General features: G+C 43.2%; 1 protein-coding gene across 1 annotated transcript in view; it reads right to left on the minus strand.

The window, feature by feature from the left end:
• Window positions 1-8,942, minus strand: part of OSBPL10 (oxysterol binding protein like 10) — a 118,383-nt gene extending 109,441 nt beyond the window's left edge. The window contains exon 1 of the mRNA XM_075704864.1: window positions 8,626-8,942. Within this exon, the coding sequence (XP_075560979.1) occupies window positions 8,626-8,942 (317 nt within the window). The remainder of the gene's footprint in view (window positions 1-8,625) is intronic.
• Between the last annotated feature and the right edge of the window lie 2,445 nt (window positions 8,943-11,387).

Below are 11,387 nucleotides of genomic sequence, written 5' to 3' on the forward strand. Positions count from 1 at the left end.
TATGGAGAAAAGTGATACAACTCTTCTTCAATTCCCTGCCAGCTCCAAATAACAGCAACAGACAAGAAACGGGCCATTTCCCCTCTTCCCCCCTCCTTTTTTTTTTAAATGTTATGAATTTAAGGAGAATAATAGCAGAATGCCTGGTCTTGCCTGCACTAGCTTAAGCTAGTCTCCTTTTACGGGAAAGGGTTTCTCTATATTCCAAAGGTAGAAAAACACACACACCTCTCTCCTGGTGAGGCTAAACATACTACTCTGACTCCAGTGCATAGATTTTCGCACAGTGTGTATGTGTCCCTTACATAAAAGCATCAACCTATCTCAATTAAAGATGTAGCAACCAATATAGCTGTAAGTGGCAGTGTGGTTCACAATTCTGTACATAAGTTAAACGCAGAAGCTTTATCGACACAGAGCCCCAACTTAGATTTATGCACTTCCTCTAACTTCTAAATATACTGCTGAATGACCTAGACAAGTTGTCCCATCACAATTCTTAACTGTGCTCCAAGTCCATTCTCAATCAAATCAAATAATCATTATTGACTTACATTATAAAAAATCTTGGGAACCTGATGAAAGGCACTTTATATAAGGTGCAACTCATACTGCAACAGGTAATCTCTAAAAGGCTGTACGGTTGAAGCAAAGCCATTTCCCAGGTCACTGAGAAATATGTACTTGATGTATGAACTTGTAGTAGTAACTTATTCAAAACCACACAAAAACATTAATTTAGGGATTTCAACTTACAACCATCCAACTGATAGCCTAAGGTCTTTTCACTCAAATACCTTAAGGCACCTGCAAATGCTGTACAACACTCGAGTGGGTGCACTGGACTAAGAGATACACAACAGCAACCACATTTAGCCTGTGGAAGGGTCCTGAAACAAGCACCAAGCATACCGCAATTAATAGTACATATCAGCATAGTCCAGTCTTTCATTTTGAAGAACAGTACTCCAAATTTTAAACTAATTTTATCAGAAAGATACTACCAACAAAATTGTTAGGTTTCACCAAGCATATAGTGAATGATTAAGAACGCTAAAGTTCGTCAATACTTGGTGCATCCAGCTCCTTTCCACCAAAACCAATGGGAAAGCTCTCAAACTGAAGGAAACTACACTGTGCAAACATTTTAAAAAGTGTAAATGCAACCAGACCAGTTAATTGCATAAGCCTTTCAGCCTATCCAATGCTCAATAAAATAACACAACAGCTGATACAGTACATTTTTAAACAAAAGATATTTAAAGCAAGGTTTTGATATCACAAGTTTGCTTTATAATATTAACAGCATTGAAGCAATGTTCTAATGCAGGCAGCACTGACTTTTAAGTACAATACAAAATGTACAAGACACATTAAAAGCATTGAAAAACAGTTAAAAGATGGAGCCAATCTCAAGATATAACTAAATGAGGATCTTTGAGCAAATGTATTTCTAATAGGGTTCCTTGGCAATCAGATCTCGGCTTTGGAGTGCTTAGCAATGACCTAAATGGAAAAAAAAATTTCCATAAAGATTGCTGATGACATGAAAACAAGCTATCATCAGCAAACAACGTGCATTCCAACACTGTCAAAATAAAATCATACATCTAGTCACAAAAAAAGTCATAATTACAATATAGAGGGTTTACCTGGAAAAGCACTGACTCATAGAAATTCAGGGTAAGGAAAATCTACTGATTGTTTTGTCCAAGTAATTCTTCCAACTAATAATCAGTTTCCTCAACTATATTTTAAAATTATTGTCTTCTGTAAAAAATAATTAACTACTATTTTTACCCCCTCAAAAACAGGGCATGCACACACCATGAGAAAGCCCAAGAAGCATCACTGGGAATATGCAAAAACATGCTAACCACGGAGAGAGCATACTGCAGGGAGGCAGCTGCCATGGCACTCCTTTTCATCACCTCCCCATCCAAAAAAGGATAGTTAAGTGCTACTCTTCATTTTGACACTTCTGGCACTCATTTTGGTAGTACTATGCCATATGTTACTGGATCAAGAGGTATACTGAATACCCAGAGAAAACGGCCTAGCAAGCACCAGGGTGTTGCGCCACTGACAGCTTAAGCAAAGCAAGTAGGAAATAACAAGAACGTGGGTATGAAGATACCTGTCTGGAGAACCCAGGCAGCACCAGGGAACACGAGGTCTCAGTGTTGTGTGTAATTAGACTAACAGTTAAACTTACAAGGCAAAATTAACAACCTAGTTTTCAAAAAAACAATCATGGAGACCTAAAGAGCTAATGGTCTTTGAACTTTTTAAGCAGGCAATGTGTTGGAGGAAATGGAATGCATTATCCCTGTATTAGATCCCCAGTGCAACCACAACTGAAACTGCACACAGTTCTGGAGTCCACATGTGAAGAAAAACATTGAAATACCAAATAATAATCAGAACTACCATAAATTATTAAAATTACTGGGAGATCTGACTTGCAGCAAGAAAACTCCATTGGTCTAGATACTCCAAATACAGACAAAAGATAACCTAGCCTGCCCAAAAAGACTGCACATAAAAATTAAATTTGATAAGAGGTATCTTCAGTCTCATACACAACCACCATAATGAGATTCAGTGAAAAGTCAAAGGCTGACATATTAAGAACAACAGGCAATTTTTTAAGTAGTGTTTAAAACTGGGCAAATCATTCCCACAGCTATGGTGAAGAATCTTCTATCACTGGAAGAAAAATTTTCAGATACATATCCAAAGAGAAGCACAAGTCTAGGTGGAACAGAAACCATGACAAATTCTATGGTTTGCGCTACAGAACTGGGTAGTTAAGGACCTACATTCTCCAACTTTAAATCACCTACTAATTAAATGCCATCTTGGAAGGACAGGTGCAGTAGCATTTAGACAGCTGTTTACTGAAACATTTTTATATGCAACAGTTAAATAATAAGCAAACTTTGCCTCCCTGGATTAGGTTCCAAAAAGTAATCAGACATCTCAGTAAGATATCCACAAAAGCCTACAAGATCTAAAGCACAATGCCAAGACACTTGAAAATAAAGTTGTGGAAGTGTATTAGGACCAAAGAAACAAACTCAGCATTTTTAGTTGAGCCAAATGCAATACTTTTTATTTCATCATTCATTATAATACATATTTAGCAAATGTGATTTTACAATAAAAACCAATAGTTATGGCAGGTTTTAGCAGCCTTTTCACTTAGAAGGTTCAGCCTTTTAAATACATCATAAAGAACAAAGTAAGAATATTAGGAGAAGCTAAAGCCCAAATACATTCTTCTTATTAAACAATTGTTTTGAAGTATAAAATGACTGGGGAAATCTTTCGAATACTTTTCTTATAGACTCATAAAAAGACTCCGGGCACATTACTTAGTTTAACAGCTTATTGTCACTTCTCCTACATGAACAAAATCCATATTCATAAACTGGTGGGTTTTTTTAAATGAGCCAACAAGTGCATGTGTGCTCCCTCTAACCACATTTATCATTGCATTGCTAAGCACAGAAATCACCATTCAAAAAGCCAGCAGCAAAATGAGCTACTAATAACAAAACCCAGATAAGGGTAAGTAAGTGCTTCAGCGTTAGTGCCAACTGCCACTTCTTTTCACTGTCTGAAAGCTAAGCGTGACATCTGGGTGAAAGGAAGACCACGCTCTATTTTGCCTGTCACTTCATTCCCTCTGGTACAAGACTGCTGCTCAGCTCTGAAGTGCACTTGCAAATCCCAAATAGACTGCCTGAGTGAAAATGCCCGGGTCTCATTTGTGCACAGATTTCCAATGACAGAAGAAAGAGAGAAGGCTGCACCTTCAGCTTCTTAAATCAGAGACTCCCCCTTCCCAAACTCTGCAAATAAATCCTGGTAGGTATTACAACACTACACAAAGCCCCGTATAGATACACCAGAAACACACTAAGGTGACAAGATACACAGTGGAGGGGTTAGTGTTAATCTGATTCTAGGAAGAACACAAAAAATTCCCATTTTAGCAAACTTCACAAACATTAAACAAACACATGGTTATTTTCTCCTCCTCAGATAGTGTCTACTGTTAGCATCCTGACAGTACAGTTTATTCTATACTAAAAAAACAGTCTATTTCTCTAGGACAGAATTCCCTCCCAGCAGCTATCTACATTGGTATACCGATACAACTATAGTCATATAGTTTGCTCAGTAACCATCTACTCTTTTTTTTTTTTTTTTTTTTTTTACACTGGAAAAAGACCACAATTCATTGCTAGAGCAACTTGACTGGTACCACTGAAGAATTAGCAACTACTAGAGGTGTTAACTACCCCAAAGCTCCACAAGCAGATGTGTCAATCCCAAAATCCTGCAAAGATGGGCTAGCTAATTCAGAAGGAGGGAGAGGGGATTATTACTGGGTTTGAAGTACCTTCATCAATTCCCCTTCTAAGAAGTCACAATCTTTCTCCAGAATATATATAAAATTAAAAAAAAAAAAAAAACCCAAAAAAAAAGTTACATGCAGATTTTTGTAGCTGCTGTAGCACAAAACAGCGCTGACACATTTTGTCGACATACTTAGAAAACAACCCTCCTGTAACAGCTATGGTCAGAGCAGCATAACCTCTGGGAGCCAAAGAAGTCAGCCCCTACAGTAGCACTGAAGTCTGCTGGTCCTTCTGGCAGTATCCTAGCTGCTGTTTGGGACACTGGAAATAAGGAAGGGTCTTTCTGTGGTGACAGCAGTCAGATTGCAACTGTTCTCTGCAACTACACAAGCAAAGAGACCACACTACAGCATTGTGAAGCCTGGTAAAGAGACTGAGTGCAAAAAAAAACCCAAATTGCCCCGAAGTATACTTTCTGTTGACATCCAAGGAATGCAGCTAACCCACAAAAGAAGTCTGGTGGTGCTCAAGCACAAGTTCATTGGGCACGGTTCATGCAGACTGGTAACACAAATGTATTTCTCAACTTACAGAGGAAACAGGAATAGGCCAAAGTAATGCTTTGGATAACACCTGGGCTATAGAATAATTTACACAGAGCAGTGTGGCTCAGAAAAGCAACAACAACATCCATCAGCTGGGGCTCCATTTGTTGTTGTTACAAATCCAAATTTAAGCCCCAGCCCAAATGCAGATGATCCAGGGGCTTATACATGCTTGCAGGACAAAACCCTATAAGCACAAGTACTAAAAACATTTTCAAGGAAAAAGCGGGGAGAGGGAGGCAGACCACAAGTGAATTTCACACTACCTTGGGCAAATGGAGCTTTAAGACTTTTTACAACATTTTACTGATCTATTCAAAAACAGGATAACAATGCCACAGGCAATAAATATTTCATTAATATCAAATTAACTCATGCAAAATGGATTTTGCATGAGACGATTCTACAGAGGCATATTTGTCCGTCAAACCCACACAACTCCCTTCTAAAATACAAGCTACTACTCTCCCATACACACAGGACAAGTAAATCCCAATAGAAATGTTTCATAACAGTCCTTCAAATCTGACAACATAATTATTTGTAATTTCATAGTAAAGACAGTCAGATGCCCAGATGTCTTAGGCCAGACACAAGTGTTCTTAGATCAAAGTGTCTGTGGTTTAGATTAAGTTCTGCTCTCTGCATTCATACCTGTGTAAATCCAGAGAAAGTTACAGACTTTAGTGGAGACACTCTAGATGCCCAGCCCCCTTAACATCTTTCTTACAAAACAAACCACCTCAAAACAACCAAACAAAAAAAGCAGTGTTTCCTTCTGCTTGCTACAAAGGTGAAGAAGAACCTCACTCATTTCCAAATCACATTGTTCCTGAACCTGCTAGAGCAGAATAGATTTCTTTAGTAATAGACAACAAATCCTCAGAAATTCTTAAAACAAGAAGTGATGCAGCTCTCCAGACTGACTGAACTTGAGGCCTTCAATTACTTCAGTTAATGCTTATAAATGCAGCATTATGCTTCAGTATTCATACTTGGTTGCCTCATCCAAAATAAGACTGTCTTGCATACACCTGCTAAAGGACAACTGATAAAAAAGTGACACTAATTTATTATAATTCAGGTGACAATAATTTCTTTGGACTTGTAGAGGCTACTCTGCACATAAGTGTTGGATAACCTAGGAAAGCCTTTCAACTTCAATACCACATGGCATAAGCTAACATTAAATATTTAAATTATTTAGGCTAATGAATAAAGAGCTTTATAGAAGAACATTCCAAATCCATGAGCACTGAACTCCATCAGTTCTTGCTTTATTTTTCCATTTTATTTATATTCACACCATCTGGCTGTATTGATCATGCGATTAAACAATCTTGTGTTTTTTCAGATTAAGTAAATTCAAAACTAATTTGTGTGATCATTCAGTACCACATACACTCTTGACTGATTTGCAGGTGCCAGCTATGAAGTCACTTACCAAATCTTATAGACTGAGCTCCAGTTCACAGAAAACACACTCCACGACAAATATTCAGAAGGCCAAGTGGACAACCAAGCTCAAACCCACAGATCACTACTCATTTATTGGACGTTATAAGACAACCAACTTTTGTAAGCCTCAAGTTTCAACTGTTCTGTTTAGAACTTGTATCAGTTTCCCCATCCCAAACAACTGATACATACATCGACAGAACGAAATAACTGAAGAAACTAAAGTTACTTAGCGTAAGAGCTCTGTGTCATCACAAACCACCTGCTCAAACAGCCAGATTTACAGAAAATAAAATTGGCAATTGACAAAGCATGATAAAGCAGCATTAAAAAAGACTGCTAAAAATAAATGGACATACATTTCCAAGTGCTATGGTAGAATTGTTTAAGTGACATTTACCTTTTTTCCCCTGATGTGTTCAGATAAAAGTTTCTTGGACATACACAAATCATACATGCTATTTCAAGCTGTCAGCCTTATCAAAGATTTAATCTGTTCCCAAACACAACAAACAGGCAGTTCCAGACCCAAAGATTTATAAGCAAAAAGCTCTATTTTGTAATTTCATCAGATTACATGGAAGTGACCCTTAAAATCACTCACAGTGAAAGTTACCATTTCTACAAAAAGAGATGGAGGTGTCGGGGGGAAAGAAAAGAGGGGAAGGGTGGGCTTTTAATTTTTAGTCATGGATTTTAGTCCTACATTTTAGGTATCAAAATGCACTTATTTGGTTATTAATCAAAACAACAGGAGGACTACACAAATCAACAAACAGAAGTCCAATGTGAATCTAGCACAGAATTGCAGTAACCAAATGACAGTGAAGGGCCTTCTCTATGTCTACACTGAAGCAGTCTAGTTTTATGGAGATGAGTGTGTATTCAAATCATACCAGACATATTCATTATCACTCATAGCTGGTGCACCTATGCGTGCCCTCCAGTGTATGGAATCAGACCAGCTCCTGAAACTTTTCAGAATGTATCGCTACAGGACTCCTACCACCGAGCTAGTCCCACACGAGTCAGCATCATAGGATCATCAGCACTTCTGCAATTTAACTCTGTCACTTATAAATACTTTAAAGTTACTGTCAGAAAACCAAGGACCCAGCCATTTCCATGTTCCTACTGCTTGGGATCACTTAATATAAGCAACAGCAAGTTTTGGTAGGTTTGGGTTTGGTTTGGGTTTTTTTTAAAGGTTTGTGCAGAGGTTTATAACTAGTCGTATAAATGTTCTCTCTGTAGCATTTGCTTCTCTTTAAAACCATCACTGTGATGCCTTACGTTAAAAAGTCAAGTTTTAGATACTCATCCTCATCCATCCACTAAGAGGACAAAGTTTAATAAGGAGAAGTAAAACACTAATAAGAAATCTTTTCTCTTGATTTCAACAGATCCCAATACAGCATTATTAATTCTGCTGTCTGGCTTCAACTCTGTAGAAAATTTTGCACTGAGACGCTAGAGTCAAAACCAGACCTTCCCCCGGACTTCCACAGATGCACATCAGCCTGTCCACACCCAACAAATTGCAGGACCAGGGCCTGTCACCGTATCAGCATAAATTAGGACTTGTCAAACAGGAAGGGCATAGCCACAGAAGAGATCTTATTAAACACACAGGTAACCGTTTCCTCCGTCCTACCCCGTAGCAAAAAAAAAAATAATAATCACAAGCGTGGCATTTTCTTCCCATTTATTTTGCGAGGCTCTCACCCAGGTTTTTTTTTTTTTTCTTTAGTTATCCGAGATAACTCCACAGAAGAGGACTAACGTGATAGAAAAGGAACTTAAAAGCAGAACAGCATGTGCGGCGTTCCTCCTCCCCTGCCCCCGCCCGCACCTGCGGCGGCAGCGCCGGGGCCACCGCTCCGGCCGCGCCGCCCTGCGCCCGCCGACCCAAGCACCGGGCCGCCCCTCCGCGCCGCCCTTACGCCCAGCTGCTCCTTCGGCCGGGAACACAAGTAAAACAAAAGGCAGGACAGCGGGCGCGGAGGGGAAAGGAGCCCGGCCTCGGGCAGGGCTGGCGGCACAGCCCGGCCTACCTGGCGGCAGGGGTCGGGGCGGGGCGCCGGCAGCGGCTGCCCGGACACCATCTTGGGGGCGGCTGGGGGCGAGGAGCGGCGCCCGCGGGGGGAGGAGGCGGCCCCAGAGCGCCGCCGGGGGCCGGCCCGGCGGTTTACCTGCTCTGCCAGCCCTGCAGGAGGTTGGTGTATTTGCTGAGCGTCCCTTCCAGCACCGGCTCCCGCCGCCTGCCGCCGCCGGGCGCCTGCGCGCCCCCCGGGCTGGCCGCCGCCGAGCCGGGGCTGCTGCTGCTGCCGCCGCCGCCGCCGGCCCCCCCGCCTCCATCCAGCCTCCCCGCGGCCGCCGCCCGGACCGGCAGCCCGCGGCTGGCGGAGGAGGACGAGGGAGACGAGCCCGCCGACGTGGGGCGGCTGCTGCTGCGGCTGCTGCTGTTGCTGCCGCCGCCCTCGCTCGCCGCCGCCGCCACCTTCTCCATGGAGCCCCGCGGCGGAGGCTGCCAGCCCGCTCCGGCCGCGGCTGCCGCCCGTGCCCGGCAAAGCCCTGACTCACAGGCGGCGCGGAGAGGGGCGGCGCCCGAGGGAGAAGGGGCCGGGCCGCGCCGGGCGAGGGAACCGCCGCGCCGCCTCCTCGCCAGCTGCTGAGGGGAGCCGCGCGGGGCCCTGGGCGTGGGCGGGTGCCACGCACGCACGCACGCAGGCAGGCACGGAGGCGCCGAGCGAAGCGGGAAAGGCGGGACGCGCGGAGTGCGCGGTGCGGTGCGGTGCGGTGCAGCGAGGTGGCACGCGGCCGTGCCCGCGCGGGCCCGCAGGCCGGTGACACTGGGAGAAGATGAGAGTGGCGGGGAGGGCGGCGAGCCCAGCACGCGGGGCCGGGCAGGCACCGGCCCCGTCCCTCACAGGCCTCACGCGGACCCCGCATGACGCGCACGCGTGTGAGGAAAGCAGCGGCCCTACGCAGGGTGTGCACGCCAAAATGCCACCAGCGAGGAGGATGCCCAGGCTGTAAAGCGTGTGGCTGACGCTCTCAGAAGCTCACCAGAGCGCGAAGCATAGCGCCCAGAGGGGGTTTCTTGGAACACAGTGGTGCGCGTCGCTGCCCGTCACCGCGGAGCGTGACACCGAGGAGACGGCTGCCCATGGTGTAGCGCAGCAGCAACGCAGAGCAGCGCCCGCACCCACTGAAAAACGGAGAGGTAGGCGGTGTGCCCAGCAATCAGGAACACAGCACTCTTGCCCAACACACAGCATATACTGCTGCACGTAATGTATATCAGCATACCATCTCAGCATATACTGCTGCGCATAATGTATATCACCATACCATATCAGTCGTAGCATTCATCCGGACTTTGCAAAATATATTATTGTGGGTTAAGTCACATCTCCTGAAAGCAGAGGATGTAACCTCAAGATCACCGTAAAAAGCTAAGCACGTCCTTGTGCGGTCAGCTCGGTACAAGGCTGTGTGTTTGCTACGTACCCTCAAATCATTTCTATGGCCATCCTTGCTGCGTTAGCCAAGTGCCTCGGTTTGGTTCCAATATGTATCTTCACAGCACGCCAGAGATGTAGTTATTCTTGTTGGCATTTTATAATTGGAGACCTGACATATAGAGGAGCTCAGAGAGTCTATGACAAAATGTGAACTGAGCTTAGCTCCCGTGCTTTAACCCTGTGGAAAGTTTTACAGTCTTGTGTACCAGAGATTCTTTGAGTGTACTGAGTATCACGTGCCCTCTGTGTTCTGCACCTCAGAAGATACTCAAGCCATCTGAATCCACGTACCATTAGAGGTCTACATTCCCCATGTAAATAGAGAGGAGGGATCCTAACTTAGATTTTCCCAGTTTTCTCTCTGGAAAATCCTACCATATGTGTTGTAGTTGGGTAGCTGAAATGTTGGGCAACCCGATCCTGAATTTTGGGTGGTTAAACTTCTCATGTTGTAGCTAAATACTGAGGCATTGCAGTCTGGAAAACTTGGATTTTAATTTCATGTTTCATTGGCGGAACATTTAATGCACATCTCTTGCAGTACAAAGATTATGAACTCAGTTATTTTTTAAAACAAAATATTTTAGAGTAACTACATTTCCAAGTCAGAGCTATTACTTAAGATGTTAATGTAAAATTCCCCAATCATTGTTTACTATGGGAAAAAACTCAATGACCACAATCTGAAAACCCTCATTCTCAGGCTCAACTCCACTACTTCTCATGACCACAGGTTTCAGAAGACATTGGAATGAACAAGGCATGCTCCTTCAGGAAGCTCAGACCTTGCTTGCTGGAGATAAGGAGGAGACCCCTGCATTTGTCCTCATAATCAGTTACAATGACAGCCCAGAACAGTGAAACAAAATGCTTTAATGAAATAACAGTGTCATCATATCAGCCACTGCAACGCATTACCTATATATGTTCTACATTATAGGTAATGAATGTGATTGTTTTCTGCCTTCCACAGAATTTATTGGAAGAGAATTATGTCAGGAAAAGAAACCGCCTTACACAGGTATAGAGAAGCCTCCCCATACCTTTCTATGCAGTAAGACCCAAGTAACAATGGTGTGCTCATCAGGGAGTTTCTCAAATGAAAGCAACAACAGGCTCTAAGTATATTATGTTCCCAGGAGAATTTCACAAAATCCCAAAACATTCTTCACTGCTGCTAGAAGGATTACTGTGATGTGCTAACATAGGAAGTCCTCTTACAGGTTATAAACTAGTTAACAGATGGGAAACAAAACAGAGGAATAAATGGCCACTTTTCAAACAGAGGAAAACTGCTACTCTGAGTTGGGATCTATGTTACTTGGTATCTTCTTAAATCAGAATCCCTTCATTCGTTCGCTCATAGTTAAAACTAGAATCAAGTGCAAAAAACAGCAGAAGGATCTCACAGTAGTGACTAAATCACT

Source organism: Pelecanus crispus, chromosome 2, assembly GCF_030463565.1.
Source record: "Pelecanus crispus isolate bPelCri1 chromosome 2, bPelCri1.pri, whole genome shotgun sequence".
Taxonomy (NCBI): Eukaryota; Metazoa; Chordata; class Aves; order Pelecaniformes; family Pelecanidae; genus Pelecanus; species Pelecanus crispus.